This window comes from Plectropomus leopardus, chromosome 4, assembly GCF_008729295.1.
Source record: "Plectropomus leopardus isolate mb chromosome 4, YSFRI_Pleo_2.0, whole genome shotgun sequence".
Lineage (NCBI taxonomy): Eukaryota > Metazoa > Chordata > Actinopteri > Perciformes > Serranidae > Plectropomus > Plectropomus leopardus.
In genome coordinates this window covers 20,202,153-20,220,500 of record NC_056466.1, presented here as the reverse complement: position 1 = coordinate 20,220,500, position 18,348 = coordinate 20,202,153, and the positions used below count along the sequence as shown (strand labels likewise).

The 18,348-nt window shown below is 41.1% G+C and overlaps 1 protein-coding gene across 1 annotated transcript; it reads right to left on the bottom strand.

The window, feature by feature from the left end:
* Window positions 1-3,432: 3,432 nt before the first annotated feature.
* On the bottom strand, window positions 3,433-8,292 carry LOC121941640 (tachykinin-like peptides receptor 99D). Its single transcript, XM_042484466.1, has 2 exons — window positions 7,415-8,292; window positions 3,433-4,423 (listed from the first exon to the last, which is right to left on the bottom strand). Exons 1-2 carry the CDS (start codon window positions 8,290-8,292, stop codon window positions 3,433-3,435), a joined length of 1,869 nt encoding a protein of 622 aa, XP_042340400.1.
* Between the last annotated feature and the right edge of the window lie 10,056 nt (window positions 8,293-18,348).

Sequence of the window (18,348 nt, the reverse complement as noted above, 5' to 3'; positions counted from 1 at the left end):
CTAACTCATTTGATAAAGGAATGAGAGCTACTTGTAACTAAATTCAGATCCCATTAAGATTTAATCAAGCCTGGGGGAACAAGAGAAGATTAGACAAAGGATCCAAGAACTGTGCACAAAACCTTTTATCCGTCTATTTCAGGTCTCCCACCATTTATTGTGTTACTGTTTTTGTAGCTAAAGACAATCTTAAATCGTCAAACTGGAGTTCCTTTACTAACATTCGTGTTGCAGGCTCTATAAAAAGGTGTAAACATCCTCGGACATGTCAGTCGCAGTTACAGGTAACCACAGACTCTTTTTTTTTTTTTTTTTATGAAACACCAAATGCACATTATTGAGTACACATGCCCTCCGTAAACACAGTGCAAAACTGAGACATAGAGAGAGGTAGATTAAAGTAAAGAGAGAACGAGAGACACGACAGTCACAGCAGTATGGCATCGCGATTTTCTAAGGTACAAAGCAACCTTATCCAGTGACATAAATAGGACAGTTTCAACACAGTTTGATGTCTTGAGTGTTGCACCGATTCACTTTTGCTTCGAGGACAAGAGTGTGATTAGCAGCTTGATGTCACAGCAGTTCATGCTATTCACCACCTCCGTCTTCCAAACAACTGGAAGCAGCCTGAGGGTAGATTTGATTTTGTTGTCCATGTGCATGCATCTGGGTATGTGGGAGTGTGTGTGTGTCTTATTTCTTAAACCTTTTAAGCTATTTCGGCCCCCTGTATACTCAGCAAGGAATGTGCTGGTTTAACAGGCAGTGTCTCTGTCTGCTATCAAATACTAAAACTTGTACACTCTTGTATGTTTCTGTAGCTATTCAGACTGAACTTGATGATAATGATGATAATCATTGCTGAGTACTGCTGTGTGGTTTACAATGCCTGGTTTAATGGCTTTTGACTTTTTTGCCCAGTTCATTTCTTGGAAAAGTAATCAAATCAAATATAGTAAGTTAGATTACTTTGATGAGGTGATTAATAAGTTATTTAATACATTTTTTACAGGATAACTGATAATCTGTAACCAATTACATATCAAAAGCAACCTTCCCAATACATCCCAAATCCTTTTTGTCTGACCTTAAATAGCATTCAGACATGTAGTTTTAGATTAATTGCAGTGGGGCTTATTGTAATTTCATTTTCACAGGAACTACCTTCACATGAAAAAATAATCCATTTGACAAGGTTCCAAATATCATCCAAAGAAGCATAAACATTTATATCCTGGTTACAGAATCATGTTCAGTTGAGGGGTTCAAACATACATTGCGTTGCGTTTACAGTCAGTTGTTTCCAAGGTCAAAAGAAACTACTGAGCCAATCACACCTTAGTAGAGGGGAATAGAACAGAATAGGTCATCTTCCTGTGTCAGAGACAGAAAAAGGTAGACAAGTGTAAGTAAAATTGGGGCCGTGCCTTTCTTGTCTTGGGCATGTACAACCACATTTGCAGGAGCAAACGGGAAACATAATACACATTCCTGCCAGTGATTTCACAGGATTTCACAGATCTACAGGTGACAGTGATGCACACAAAAACACAGCAATATGCCAGCTAAGCGCAGTAAAGAAGAGTAGTAAATAATAAACATGGATAAAATATTAAATATTTTCTAAATAATCGGCTTTGTGGATGTCTTGTGTAGCGATGCATTAGGCACACTGCCTTAAAGACAGATACCATGTGTTTTGGTCACTTTAAAAGAAAATTCCACCTTTAGAGGATAGTTCACCCCAAGGTTCACCCCCAATCATATTACTACGCAAAAGGAAGAGTGCATCTGCTGCTAGCTCACCGAGCACCACCGAGCTAGCTAACATTATAGCTCAGCTCAGGAGGACGCCATATCGTTTGTATCTCATGCTATCAAAAGCACAAGCCTCTCATTCATGGGTAGACGCACGCTACCGTCTGCACTGGGACGTCTTTGGCGGTATGAAAAGAAAATAAACTGCTCACAACGAGGTCTGTGGATTATCTTGAGTTACAAGGTCATTATTTCTAGAGAGAGAAACTGATGGCAAGTTTTTGAAATATATCTTTTTGCCGCTTTGTTTAATGCGAGCCAAATGCCACCTAGTTCCATTAAATTTGAGAAGATGCAGACATCTCTGCAGCAAATATCCCTAACACTGAGCCACCTGCACTAAAGGAAAATTAAATATTTTTTATTTAAGGGTGAACTGTCCCTTTAAGTGGTATATTTTATTTTAAAAAAAAAGTTTAGCTGATCCTTGCAACCAACATCTCCATTGTTGACCGAAAATGCCATTTGCAGGATGGATATCTCATTCACTAGTGACTGGTTTGGGCAAAAATAGCTCCTACATCCACGACCACCAAGCACAAAATGACTAACATGAATACAGTGTCAGACTGATTGATGAGGTGAAACTAAAATGGCAATTTGATTCTGGAAAGACTCGTTGCATTTGAATTTGTTTTATGTGATTATTAAATCCTGTGAGCACCATAAACAAAACTACATTCAACAAGTCAGATACGGTTATGTCAAACCTATCTCAAGAATTCGAAACCACTTATATTTTGTTTGGTTGTTTCCTGGTGAACTGCCCTTTGAAATCCCCTCTGCACAAAATAAACTTGCTTTTTTTGAGCTCTTTTCAGACAGCCTGGCCTAGCTTTCAAAACTTAAATGACCCTGAAAAGTTATTTCATACCCAATATCACAGAGTTATTGTGTTCAAAACAAAACCCCTTTATTCTGAGTTTTAGATTTTCTGCTTTGTACACAGTAGAGCTAATATTCCCTGGAAATCACCTGTGTGACTGCACACATGAACAACTGCTGCAAATCTTTTCAGAGGCTGCAGACACTGATGGTGACATTATCATTCGAAGATCTGTCTGAAACTCTCATACAGTGTATTCCAATAACAGCAAAGCAATAAGAAAGACAGAGAAGAATACAAGAAGATACGTCTTGCTGAGTAATTGTCTAAAGCAGGTGTTAGACACAGATGTTAGATGTCTGACTTACAGCTGAATCACTTATGATCTGACTCGCATGTCATGGTGCACTGCTTCAATCAGATATTCTTACTGATAACTGGCTCTCCAGCCCGAGGCTAAATAATGTAACCTCCAACTCTCCCCTCGCAGGCTTCACTCCAACACTGCTCCTTTCAGCTGCATTCAAAAATTTGAACTCATTGCTGCAAACGTCTATCCTGAATCCCCTGTGCTTTTAGTGAAGCTGAAAGAATGCCACACAAAGAAAGAAACAGTGTGTACACCAGGTCAGTTTATCCTCCAGACAAACAATGGCTTTTGTCAGGGATTTACCCACACCGTCAACTTCAAACTGTGAATCCAGAGCTGTCTGTGTTTTTGCTGCCTGCAGGACAGAAAAGAAAAAAAAATCCTCCCTGCTGATACTTCTGTTAATCTGCAGCTTTCACAGGGTGGTCATATCGGTGGTTTCATCCTCCCTGTCGCCTACCAGAGAGCAGGTTTGTGATGTTCTGTTTCTGCACTGCCCAGTGCAACCAAGAGCATCTCTACCCATGGTAATGATGTCTCTCTTATCAGCTGACAGACCATAAATTCTGTCCCCTGAATGTCTTCTCAAAGGCAGCACGTCTATTTCCACTTTTCCTAAAGGTAATGAAGCGACGTTCTCATTCACAGAGTGTCTTCTTGTGGGCAGGAAGTCTGCTTTTTGTATGGAAGGCTGGAGTGTGTGGAGCTGGCAGGGGAACAAGGAGCTGTCACACACACTGGGACTGGACCGACACCAGTCTGAGATACTGTGGTCGGATCCTGCTCGGCTGTCTGAACTGTCTGCGACCTTCTGCCCCAGTCCCTGGCTTCTAGCCAAGCTTAGCAGCCTGGGGATTGTAACGATGGGTGCAGACACTGCCACGGCAACAGCAGCAATATGGTGGCGCTCAGCTACGCTTGTTTTGGTGTCTGTAATCGCTGTGGCTGGAGACCCCACTGCAGCTGAGCTGGAGAATGAGGAGGAGCTGAACAGAGCGGCCACTTTCTGGTAGTATCGTGTCCGTATCACTTTGGCTGAGCGGTAAAGATCCCCTATAAAACAGTAACAGATGGGGTTGAGGCTGGAGTTTGTCAGGCCCAGCCACTGGGCAAACGGCCGTGTCTGCAGAAGCCAAGACGGCGGCTTTTGCTCGCAATCGATCCAAAGGTCAGTCAAGTAGAGCGGCAGCCAGGACATGGCAAACAGCAGCACAAGACACACCACCATCTTGGCGATCTTTTGGCGCGTCTTGAGGCGTGAGGTGTGCAGAGCCTGGCTGCGAGGATCGAGATCAGCGAAAGCGGATTTCTTCCCACCCCAAAGTCGCCTGCCAGTTAGGAAGCCTATGGTGAGGTTGAAGGTCACTGGCAGGCAGTAGAGCATCACAAACAACAGCACATTGTACCTGTGGAAGAGAAGTGAACAATTAAAAATGACATGCAGATTTAACTTCTATCTGAAAAGACGTTTATTTCTGTAAGCTGAAATCTGTGCTGTTTGAATTAAAGGAGCAATGTGTAGGATTTAGTGGCCTTTCACAGTGAGGATTGCAGATTGCAACCAGCTGAAACTTCTATGTGTGAACTCCAGGTTAGGATTCCTTCAGTGTTCATGTTTACAAGACTTTGACAGGGAGCTGAACAATCCACAGAGGTCCCATCCTCTCCACAACAAATGGACCAGATGATTAAAACCTGTAGAAACTCTGAATAAAGCCGTTTCAAGTTGAAAAATTAGTGTTACTCTGACGCTGTTCGCCTCAAAGCAGACAGGCCATTAGCCCAGCACCTGCTAATGTGTGCTCACCATTTTTCTCTGATACCTTATGATCCAAAAATTTCAGGAGGATTTAACCATGAGCCAAACGATCTGCAGAGGTCTCTTCCTCTCCAAAACAAATGGGCTATCTTATTCAAACAGGTGAAAACACTGAATGAAGCAGTTTCACATAAGATATTAGTGTTTCACTGAGGCTGTTTGGTTCATCACGATGAGGCTGCTAACTGCAGTAGCCAACGCGAAAAACGTGATTGGCCCTATCTAGAGCCATTGTCCTTTCTGGGCTACTGAAGAAACATGCCAGATCAACATGGCCATCTCTATGGATGAAGACCCTCTAAGTCGATATTATCAGCTCATTCTAAGGTAATGAAAACACGATGATTCTTATTTTCAGGTGGTTATACACTGCAGGAAACTTGTTTCATTACATGCAATTTCTACCAATATATCTCCTCAAATCCTACACACTGGACCTTTAAATATATATCCGTATATTCTGTGAAACACTAAGAGTGATATTTTCCGCCGCCGGAGAAGCTCTCCATACTCTTTTATTTAGAAATGCCTGATGAGTTTTATTACAATGACACGCTCCCTTTGAAGATATGGATTGCAGCGTAAGTATAGTTATCAGGAACACAATGGGCTCATTTCAAGACTATTATGTTTGCTCCTGTTTCATCAACAACATAAAAGGATCAATATATGACAATATTATAATAACCAGCAGTTCTATCTTAGAACCCCTCATAGAATTAGGTTTGAGGGTACGTCTAGATAATCGACACCATTTCTTACATTTTGCAGCACATGGCTGCAAAATGATTGGCAGACAATGAAGCTATAATGACAGAAAATACTGTGCACAATAGAAGTCATTCTGAGACACTTGACAGCTTGTGATTAAGGAAAATAAAACAAGTAAAACAAGGTAGAACAAGTCGAGGGATGAAAAGGGAACAAAAGTCTCTTTAAGCCTGTGTTTTAAGTACAAAATAGTGCTGAATTTGAGAGTGGCTTCCTCAAGCACAGTCTTTACAAACCTCACACATTCGAATGACAAGTAGGTCCTTAACCGAGAATCCAAGGGCCCCTGACACACCAAACCAAACTTTAGGAACTTGCAGGCAATCACCACTTGATAATGTGTTGAGTTTTGCCTCAGGTTCCCTCAAGCTGTTCATTAAACACTGCAAATACTCCAGACAGCAACAAGACAATCCATAAGTTATGCACCAATTGAAAATATGTCAGCTAAAAAGTTGCGACTGGCAGTGAAGTTTAACTGCTTTTGTCAGTCTGCGGTCTTTCGTTCTTATGGGTGTAAACAGGAGGAGAGAATGCTTTAAATAACTAAAATCACTGATGCCAGGGGTCAAACAGAGAGCTCTCTCTTATTAAAAGCGTCCTTTGATCCCATATGCTCAATTTGCCATTAAGAGCCAATTACTGCCAACAGAGCTGGACATCCCAAAAACTACTGGTGACAGGGTGGCCATGAAACATCACCATGGCCCACAACATCTAATGGCTCTTTGTCAGTTTGTGTGTCAGGACCCTCAGGCTACATCACAGTTTGTGAGTGGACGAAAAATGTGAAAATGAGTTGGAAAGCAGAGAATGTAAAGCTATTAAATCATAGACGATAGGCTTGGGAGATATCTGTTTTTTCATACCTTCATACCTTCGTGGAATTTCACCAGGGTATATATGACAGCTCAGTGCGTGGCACTAACCCCGGCCAGTTCGTTACGTTCTGCCTGCTGTCTTGCCATTTTCAGTCTACTCAATACACTTGCGAGATGTCACCAGAAGTAATATCCTTACACCTTACACATCATCCTTATTAAACAGAGAAACATAACTATACCCCATTTCAAATTCATGTCTCTCTCTTTTACCAAAAACCAAGACTTCCATGTCAGGGAACCTGTTTTTTTTTCTTTTTTTTTTTTTTTCTTGTTTTTCTACAGAAATGGAGTCTCAAGCAATTTCTTCCACTTCATGTGCACAGTTTTCAGCAAAAACAGAGAGTTTTTGAGGTTGTCTTTTGATAATCCAGTGTCTCTATACTACCTTTTATTTGTCACAGACATGAGGAAATACAAATGTGTGTGTTTTACTCAACCTTTCCTGTTTCTGTTTCAAAATAAAAGCCCTCTGACAACATTTCTATCTATAGAATCCCTTCAGTTGTTGACAGAAGGCATTTTACTGTGAAGCATTTGCAGGGCTGTGTTTTTGATGATGCAGTGGCTTGCATGGCTTCATAAATGAGTGGAAAATGTGCTTTTAATTGTGGAAATACAGCAGTGATAACAACAGGTAGCTCTGCAGCAGCCGCAACAACAAACCCTGCCAATCTGAACACACACTGTTCACGCATGCAGTGTGACCCTAACGTGACCTCCAGGGCACGTGCACACTGTGTGCAAATCATCCTTAATACAGCCTCTCTGGGATGAAGCCATAGAAAGATGAGGGTCCATATATTTGACAGTACCTAAAATCATGGATTTCAGGATTTTTAAATACCCTGGCATACTGTTATGCCATGATACCTCCCATGCCTAAAAGACAAAATCATGGTGCCATATTCTGTTGGAGAACCTACCCCTGTTTGAGTTGATCCTGAGGCCACGTCTCTTGACAGACCAAGATGGCAAATGTCCCTAAGGTGATATCCTGTTGCTGGTTCATCACTGCAATAGGGGCGCACATGATCGAAGACATTATCCACACTACAGCAACGGTCGCCAAGATTCTTCGGCGGGTAAACATGGAGCGAGCTCTTAGTGGTGATCGCACACTGTAGTAGCGATTCACACTGATCACAGTCAACGTTAACACGCTGGCTGAAACTGAAACAGCCTGCGTGAACGGCACTGCACGACAAAGGAGGTCACCATAGACCCAGGAGGTGTAGATTTGGTTTCCTAGGGTGATAGGCATGCACACGCACACCACAGCCAGATCACAAACTGCTAGGTTCACCAGTAGACTGCGTGTGGCGCTAACGCCAGCTAGCCGCCGGCTCCGCCTGTTGGTGAGAACGCGCAGGGACATTAAATTCCCAACAAATCCCAAAATGAAAGACAGACAGTACATGATGGTGAGAGCGATTGTGCTGGGCTCGTGGTGAGTCCAGAGCAGCATGCTCTCCAGGTTGGCCAAGTCATTTGAAGAAAAGGTGGACAAGGTGGAGGGTTGGTAGACAAAAGTGGATGTTTGTTGAGACGTGGAGATCGAGGGGGTGGAGAATAAAGGGGAGGAGATGAGGGAGGAGTAAGGTTTGAGGGAGGAGGGCAGCAGGGAGGGCAGAGGCTGATGGAGGGAGGCTGTGGGGGAGCTGAGAGTGGAGGGTAGCATTATAGAGCTGTGGAAGCTGTAGGTGTGGTTGATACTGTCCTGAGAGTCGTCGTACTGCAGCAGTGGAGAGAAGCTTGGCTGGACTGTGCTCCAGTCTGACGGCTGGTCCTGGGACACATCCATGCTGCTCTCCAGGTAGCAACAAAACCACCGCAGGGGAGGCAGCAGAGAGGTATGAAAAACTCTCCACTGCAAATCTTACTGTACTGTTTTCCCTTAGTCCTCATTAAAATCCATTCATAGGACACCACAGAGGAAAAAGCAGAAAACCAAAATCAGAATCCAAAGAGGCAAGAAACCCTTCCAAAAAGCATCATGTCAGGTTCCAGTAATGAAGTCTGCAGGTCCTTCTATTTTGTGTAGATAAAAAATCTTTGGAGATGAGTGTAAATCATGGTCTCCCATCTGAGACCTCCTCCTGTGATGTCATGATGCTGGTCAGCCCTGGTCCCAGAGCAGTCCTAATGAAACGTATATTAATTCCTCCAGGGAGTGGGTGTTTGAACCTGATAATCCCCAACCAGCTCTTAATAGACTTTCTCACCTTCAACGAAGGCAAATATCATGCACACCTCCCCTCCACCCGGTCCTCCTCCGTCTCTCTCTTCCTCCTCACACCTTTAGCCCATCAAAGGGGATGCAATCAGATCTGTTTAGAGAAAAACATCACAGATATCAGAGGCTGCCTCCACCCGCAGCTGTATTAATAGCTCCATAGCAGAAGAAACAACAGCAAATAACACATTTCCTGGATAGAAAAACCTTGAAAAGCTTTTAACATCTCCTCCTGGTGTGTTTGGATCACAGCTTCTCTCTGAGGTCATGGGGACAGTGCGTAAAGAGGTGAGGAAGGCATCTGCTCAGAAGATTATATGATATTTATTTTTAAGAATGTGGATAAAGAAAACATGTTTGCAGTATAGTTTTAATACTAATTATTCATTGAGTACAGATAGCAGAATGTCACTTTGGACATATTGTCATTTTGCAGATATATTTTATTGTTAAAAAAGGTCAGAATCAAATATAATATGACCATGACCATTTAAAAAAAGAAGTGGGGGAGAAGTCAAACGTTACAATACAGAAACCCCTACAAAAAATATATTTCATATATATATAAATATATGTTTATATTTAACATATTTTTATCTTGGATTGGATACAAGACAGAGAGGACTGGATGTTTGTTAAAATAATGATCTTTCCCCACACAAAAAAAATAACCCAGCTTAATTTCAGCTTTTGTATACTGACCGTGTGCGGATCCTCTTGAATGCTAAAAAGCCTGAAGATGTTAAAAATGCAGCCAGGTGCTGTTGGAGATCTGCACCATCACAGAAAAAAAAAGAAAAGAAAAGAGTACCAAAGTTGCTCCTTCCAGTCGACAGCTATACACGCTTTATAATCCGTCTTTGAGCCTCAACACTACAGAAAGATTTGTTGTTGAGAGAGCTCTTTGCGTTTCCGACAGCTTTTGTTTTGACACTAAGGGGCTCCTCAGATGTCTGCGCTCCTGCCGGCGGGAGCTCCGAGTCCATCCGCCACTGCAGGACTGAATATGAGAGAGAGAGTACAGCCAGGGAGGGAGCAGCTGCTGCCACACACACACGCGCACACACACGCGCTCGCATTCAACTGTGCAGCACCTATGGCACTTGATAGACCCTTTAATCAATCAGAAAGTGACGGCAGGCTTCTCACTTGCTATGCGTCTCCTATCCTGGCGCTCAAAAAAAAACAAAAAAAAAAAAAAAAATCAGAATAAACTGGATTCTCTGTTCTTTGACTGATTATGACAACCAAATAGCTTATTGACTGCAGCTTATCAACTTATGTCCTGTCATCACAGATGATTTTTGACAACCAAGACTATTTTTGACAAGACCGATGGACTACACAATATTCTATTATTTTATTCAGTAAGCACATTTCTCCTAAAACAAATCTGACAATACATGGTAGAAACACATTGCAGGAAAGACATACAGTATATATGTGTATAATATGTGTATAAATATTTTATAACATTTCCTTGAGTATGTGCTTTTTCTGCTCTATGTCAGCATGGCTGGATCAACCTGCTTGGGGGCCTTAGGGGCAAAGATCTTATGTCAGGCTGCTATTGCTACCCTGTGTTGTGCTTCTCAAAAAAGGCAAAATACAACTAAAACAAGACAAAGGAATGCAAGAAACTGGAGCATTAAAAACACAGCATCTGGAAGTAAGTGTATGTGCAGAAAGGCCTGTTTGTTCCAAGTGCTATACAAGCCTTTTGTTCTGAAATCCATTCTCTGGCTTGTCGAATACCAATCCATGTTTTTGCCTCTTGGGTATTCTGTTTACCTTATGTGTTTGTGATATGCTGTCTGTATTACTTAGCAGTCTGTGCTTTTTGCTGCTGCCTGCCATGGGAAAAGAACTTCCTCTTTGAGGACAAATTATTTAGCTATCCATCTATCTATCACAAAGAGGATTTTAAGGTAAAGAGATTTTTTTAATGAATGACATCCGAATTAACTGTATACATGTATAAATGACAGTCCAAGCAATGCTGTGGGTAAAACGTCACTACCACAGGCGCCCTGGTTGCTCACAGGTAGAGTGCATATCCTGATATATTTTTATGGTAGATCTATTTCATTTTTTTGTGTGTAGCTCCTGAGAATGTTAATTAGTCAGTTTTCTCAAATTTTTTGGGACAAATAACTTGATTTTGAGCTACTGATATAGCTATATATATGTTACTGAGATATATATATATATATATATATATATATATATATATATATAGTCCTACATCATAACTACGTACTCTAATGTCCCTTTGAGCAGCAGATCAAGAAAACGGCCACACTCAGCCCAGAAAAAGGAGGTGATGTTTAGATGTGGGTATTGATCAAAGCGATCACAAACTAGAAACACTGTATCACAGCTCCACAACAGCTCACAGTCTGGTAGTGTGATTCTACTGAATATAATAAAAACAACACAATATAATAATGTCTCCAGTTCCAAACACAATTCAGAAGTGTTTGTACTGGCTGACCAAACATATCCGCTCCTGCGAAGCTAAACAAAAGTAAACTCTGACCTGCAAAGCCAGCTCACCCTTAAAAAAGCAAACAAATGCTTGAATTTGCCCTTAGTACAGACCTCAACAGAAGTCAATGGGAGACAGAGCCAATATTCGTGGTACAGAAGTGTAATATGACCGTACCTCAGCAGTTTTCATAAAATATTCATTCAATATGTGCAAATACTTTGTTTGAGTTGTACAATTGCATAATGCATAAAGATTTGTAACAATAACCCTGCAGAGCAAAACACACAAGATATGTTCATATAAAACCACACAAACATTCATCATTGTTACAGATGCTTCCTACAACCTGTTACTGAGCAGCTTCAAACTCAGACTGTGTGAACCCAGCTCCATCAGATGCACAGACCTTGGAACAAAAGCATTTTAAAAAAAATGTATTATCAAATAATTATTTTGGAAGGCTGTATTAAAAAGTCATGGACCTGGATCTCTGGGCATCTTCTTTTCAGCTCAGTATCAGTGAATAAATAATTCTCTGTCATATAGAGTTATGATCAAATCAGCTTAGTTCCAGTTTGTGCATATCCTGCTGTCATTCTCTCCACAGTGGGCTTATTTATTTAGTCTCAGGTCGACAGGTTGTGTCTTTTGTCCATTTATAGACAGTGACTTCATGGCCTATGGCAAAGCAACTGGCTCTCACATTTTTAATGTGAAATAAACCAAGCAGCACATTTTTATGATGGTTAATTTAACATTAATTGGTGTTTTTAATCATCTTTCTTTACATTCCAGTAAGTCCAGTATCACAAACTGCCTTAGCTTGCTGGATTTATTGTGAAATATCAGAAAGTCATATTCATTTCCACCTTTCACAGTGAAGAAAAATGTGTCATTTAGTGTAATAAAGCAATGAACCACTTGGTATTTAACGACATGGGCTCCCAACTAAGACACCCACTACATGACAAAAAGCAAAGTAAAGAAAAAGACACCCACTCCACAATATTGACTGCCGGCGCAAAAGTTGGTGTTCAAGTTATGAGTCAGCTCAAGAGATATATATTATTCAGTTCCATTTTAAAGACTGAATCATTTATGTTTTTTCCCCCCATCTTCCCCTGGTAAATGTCAGATCTGTATCCAAACAGACAGGCTCATATACCGTAGCATTCTGTAATAAACATTTTGTTTTTGTTTTTTTTTTCTTCACATGGTATAAATCAGTGGTTCCCAACCTTTTTGCTAATGACTCCCCTTTTCTATCATTAAGTAAACTGACAACCTCTGACTACAAGACAAATTTACAGATGTTTCATCTTATATTTAATGCACAATGATAACGGAACAGAAAAACTGAGCTATTAACCTGAATGTAATAACATCAGAAAGTTTGTGGGAAAGGAGAAAGGAGAATAAATTTTGAGCATTTTGTTTCCTGTGAATACTGAATATTTACAAATTGATTGTTTCCTTATCCCCAATGCTTGGCCATTGTTCTATTAGCTCTTGTTGCCAATTGTTTTGCTAATTAACTTTTGGAATAAAATTTTTTATGATCCAAATTTTAAAAATAACAATTTCATATAAAAAATGAATGAAATGCTGAAATATGTATAAAGAAAAGTTTTGTCACCCAATGGATTGTGGACTCCCATTTTGAGGCCTCAACTCCTAAATAGCGACTCACCCTTAAATATGCATAACTTGAGCAAAAAAAAATATAAACAAGTGAACTATGAAAAACTTCATCCCTCGTACAGTCATCATGACTGGAAAAAATAGCTATAAAGACCAAAACCTATTTGTACTAGGCTGTAGACAAGTTCATTTCTGCTGTAAAGTTGGGCACGCTTTAACATTCTGGAGCCAGCCTCAAGTGGTCATTCAAAGAACTGCAGGTATTGGCACTTCGGGTTAACTTCTATTTCAACCCCGACGCTTGGTTAAAAAATTAAAACCACCACCAACCCACCTCAATCAGGTTGGGAACCAATGATTTAAATAGTGTTGTTAGTTTCCGCAGTTCTTAACAAGATCAAAGAGGAAACTACCAGTCAGTGTTAATACTTTTTTCTTTTCTCTGAAAAGAACACATGTGCAATTCACTTGAGGGCAATTTTGTCTAATTATTAAGACCAAAAGTAGTGTTAACGTACAGTTATTTAATGATGTACGGTATGTGAAAGCATTGTAAAGGGTTGTGGGTTTAAACGTGTTTCCAGCCTCCTCAGTGTGGGTTAACATTTCAGTGTGGCAGTATTTTCTATTAAACTAAGTGGAGGAAGCAGCGGCGTCTTTTCTTATGAAGAGGATGAACAAACTCTTTGACCTTGAGTTGCTGATAAAGAATAACTGTGAAAGAGAGGAGTGTGCAAGGTTTGAATACACTTCACATAAAGGAAGGGCTGCGGAGGAAATGTCATTTGGTCTCATTCTAACTCCTCCAGTGATGAGTGTAACCAATATCTTGCTTAGAGACTTTCTTTGTGTTTCAGTCTGTAAAGGGCAGCAAACCAAAAGGGCAGCAACATTCATCCACATCCTCATGCCCACTTTTTGGGATCAGTTATAGTGTATGACGCACACTTGCAAACATCAGGGCAATTCTGAAACCAAGGAGCCATGACATGTTTTTATTACTCGCATTATTACTATCAGAATCAGGATCAGCTTTATTGCATTGCAAGTATGTGTGCACATACAAGAAATTAGGCTCCGTCATTTTTTATTGCTCTCAGTGTAGAGACACAGAATAAGCAAGAGAAGAAAGCAAGAGTTCTTGTGTCTGCATGTTTAGGCAGACAGTGGTCTGAGGGCGCCTACCAGAGCGAAGAGTTTTGAACAGGTTGTGTCCAGGGTGTGAAACGTCTGCAGTAATGTTACCCGTCTGTTTCCTGGCTGTGAAGGGCCCTGTGTGGAGGGCAGACTGGCACCAATAATTTCTTTCTGCATTGTTTTTCTGCATTGTTTCTGTCCTGTTAGCCAACCCAAACCACACAGTGATGGATATGCAGACTAGATTATTGACCAGTGTAGAATTTTATCAGCAGCTCCTGAGGCAGGTCGAACTTCCTGAGCTGGACGAGTCAGTATATTCTCTGAGCCTTTTCCTTGATGGTGTTGATATTGGACATCCAACGGGGTCCCGGTAAATGATGATGGATCCCAGAAACCTGAAGTTTTCCACAGCAGACAGTGTTGAGTTGTGTGATGGGAGGCAGTGTTGGAGGGCTCAACTGTCATCGCTACAGTTGTAAGAGCTCTCCGCTACAGGTTTCTGTGATGGCAACGGAGGGCCAGCTGTACAACCTCATGTCTGTATGCAGACCGTCTTGTATGAGGCCGATGAGTGATGTGTTATGTGCTAATTTAATGAGTTTAACAGATGAGTCTCCTGAGTTGCAGTACTTTGTGTAGATCGGGGGGGTGTCCCACAGACCAGAACCAGCCAACCAAAGAGTTCAATCTGCCCTACTGCATCACTTTGCATAATACTGACGCACTTGTGAGGGCTAAGAGGTGTCAGGTTTCAGGAGCAAGTTAATCAACAAGTAACTGACTTCTTGCTGCTCAGAGGCTTTTCACCCTGACCAGAACACAGTTATCTAAAAAACAATAAATACTTATTGTGGTCATATTGAAAGATAACTAACATAATGCAAAATAGCTCCAACCTCTCATCCAAATATGATCACTTCTGGCTCCAACAAACCAACATGGTGATGGCTGAAATGCCGAACTTAAGGCTTCAAAATGGCAGTCTTTGTGGACTGCCATTTTGTCACCAAGAGGGTGATGTCACAGTAGCTACGTCTATTATTCATACAGTCTATGGTCTGGCCCACTTGAGATCAAGTGACTAAATTAAGTGAGTAAATATGTTGCCCATGAACTAAAATGAGTTTGACATCCCTGGTGTAGAGGGAGATGAGCAGTGGGCTGAGCAGGCATCCCTGGGGGATGCCAGTGCTGATGGTCCAGTTTTACCTGCTGCCTCCGATCTGTCAGGAAGGTTTGTGATCAACTGACAGGTGGTGGCTGGCACAGTGAGTGAGTTTGGAGTGGAGGATTTCTGAAATGATGGTGTATCTGGGATACATGCTGTATAAGCTCATTCTAATTCAAATGAACGTTTTCTTAAAGCCACTATGTGGAGAATTTTAAGTAACCTTTTAAATTATTGTGAAAATAATATGATCAAGGTAAAAAAAAAAAGTGCTCTTTATGTATTGCTTTTAGCCCATTCTTTTGTATTTTCAGGTTGAATCCTACTACAACTTGGGGGCACTAAAGTCAGAAGTGTTTACATGCTGCACATAGTGTGGCTTTAAAACCTTTTTTAATTTCAGGTTTTGTCATCAATGCCAACTTTTATTTTCAGTGCCAAAAACTGAGGTCACTGTCCTGGATCCAAATTATGTGCCCAGGTTTTGAGCTATCAGCTTTTAAGATTACTGCCTTCACCTCAACATTGTTTGTGGTGAAAAAAAATGTCATTTTAAAACCATCAGCAGAAACCACCCTCTAAATAATCAGTGTTGCTGTAAAACAGTTATCAATGGAATGGCTTGAAACTGAAGAAAAACACTTACTATGAAAAACAATAATTGCAGGAAATTTTCTCACAACATGACTGTGTATTCATCCATAGATGACAGATTTTTTTAAATGCGCCATTATCTTCATTGTGCTCAATGTTGCAAGAGTAAGCCTTGGTGATCAAAAAGATTTCTTTGCTTGTGAAATGGCTTGAGTTATCATGAGTCATCTGCCAACATGCTTAATGTGTTAATCATCAGAGAAGCAATCCTCAGAATTTCATAATGCCAAAAGCATTTATGACAGGTGGAGTAGAGATCCTCTTGGCTCACATTGTAGTGAAACAATAAGGTGATAATGAGTAAGCGGGGTCACTTGCCAATACAACAATCGTTAGGAGCTTGTTCATAGACTGCATAGAAGAAGTCACTGTGACGTCACCCATTGGTTTGTGAACTGGCATTTTGAAGTCTTGAATTTCACATTTAGATTCAGACAACTTTATTCATTCCAGGAGGTCAATTTCAGTGGCAGAATTTGGCATTTTTCTGCCATCATCTTGTCTTTTGGAGCCAGGAGTGACCATTTTTGGACCAGGCCTCCAGAAAGCCAATTTTCATGGTGGCCAAACAACTTTCAGGCATAACACGTGATGCCACTGGGCCCTAAAAGACTTCTTCCCATACACTTAACCTCAGAAAGAGACATCTAAGTCAGTTGATACATTATTTTGACCTTCACAACCCCTGTGAAATGATTTGCTTCTCTTTCAAGATTCAGTAACATTGTGAAAGTCTGGAGGAGCCAGTCATCAGTCAGTCAGTCATTTTCCGTAACCGCTTGTCCTCGTAAGGGTCACGGGGGGGCTGGAGCCAATCCCAGCTGTCATCGGGCGAAAGGCAGGGTACACCCTGGACAGGTCGCCAGACTATCGCAGGGCATGACACATATAGACAGACAACCATACACACTCACAGAGTCTGGAGGAGCCACATGATTAAATCATTTTATCCACATTCAAATTAGCAGAGCGTTAAAATGGCAGTTAGCCGCTCAACTCCTGAAAGTCTGTTATGCGCTTTCTTGATGGGCCCAACAATGCAGATGATTCAGGTAACTTTTTACCTGGGATGTTGAACTTTTTTGGCTTCATGCACCACTGAGCATCTTTTATCAGAATGAACAGGGCCCCACCTTCAACACTGTATGCCAGTTTATAAATCCATGGTCAGGACAAGAGGATGGAGCTGGAGAGAAGCGAGGGGTGGATCTGACTAGTAGTCCCCAGAAGAGACTGCTGTAGTAGCAACTCGTTAATCACAAGGCAGCCATGCCCTAAAGCGTACCTTTTTTTATCGTCTGTTTTCCTCTAAATGGAACCATAACTTACAAACTGAACATCCTGCTATATTGAAGAAGCATTGATTGCAGTTAGCATATTAAGTTATTTCATTCACAATGACGGCAGTGAGCTGAAGGTTTGCAGTTGTCACCATGTAGTCAATGAAAATATGCAAATGTACACATATTGCTCGGGGGTGCTCAAACCAAGGCAAAGACGCCTCTGCGCATGTTGAAAATGTTTCAACTGGAGGGAAAAATTCACAATCAGGGCTTTATGAATCTAGCAGGAATTCATAAAGGCACAGATACGAGAGAGATGGGAGGAAAATATCAGAAAGAGCTGGAGTTCATGGTGATCTCCAAGATCAGTCAGAGGTTAATCTGACACACAAAGGCATGCACCCGCCTCACACATTAGTTGCAAGCAAACACATGCTACACAGACAGGCTTTTGGTCTCTATAGCACTAATGCAAAACACAAGCTGCACACTACTGAGTCTTTTTTTCAATGTCGTTATCTTACTCTCAGCCATCTCCAGTTTCTTCTTTTAATGAAACTTGAATGGAGGAAACACAAAGCAGCCCATGCAGCCAATCACAGCTCCCACCATCATTACATGTTAGACCGCGACACACAACCATGAATGCAGCAAGAGAAGAAACTGGGTTTTAGATACCACAATTCAATGTAAAAGGCAAGGTTTTAAAAGAAGCACAGATGAAGCCTGAACTGTGAAAACTGAGGCTTTTAAACAGCACACTATGCTGACATGCGAGATGTAGGCCACCTTTTCATTTGACGTCAGGTGAGTGTTTAACTGTAAAGCAGATCATGTGACAGCTTAGCACAAATAGAGTAAAAACATGAATTCTTAACAATAAACATAGTGAAAATAAATGTCTGCCCGGTTTGAAAGTCAAATATATAACCCATCACTGAGAATGGCACAGTGTTCACTCTCTGCAACACGCTGACTTGACTGCTGCAGTCTATAACTTTGAACCTAACAGCAAGTGTGTTGTGGGTTTTTGCAAAATGGTTAATTGTTTTTTCCAGAGCTGCATATTCACTCATGTGGCCCATGGATTTATCGAAACAAGGACATGATCTTTTAAATTAAGCCAAAGAATAAAATGAAATGCTTGCATTGTCTTTTAAGTGGCACATTTTTATTCTGAGCGGACATTTATTTTCTCCAGGGTCCACTTCAAAGCCAGTGTGTGTGTGTGTGTCTGTGTGTGTATC

Bases quoted from the DNA above. Each gene is read 5' to 3' on its own strand.
- LOC121941640 (XM_042484466.1), bottom strand. From the start codon at position 8,292: ATGGATGTGTCCCAGGACCAGCCGTCAGACTGGAGCACAGTCCAGCCA. The intron at 4,424-7,414 runs GTAGGTTCTCCA...TCTCTTCCACAG, and splicing joins CAGGATCAACTCAAACAGGG to GTACAATGTGCTGTTGTTTG.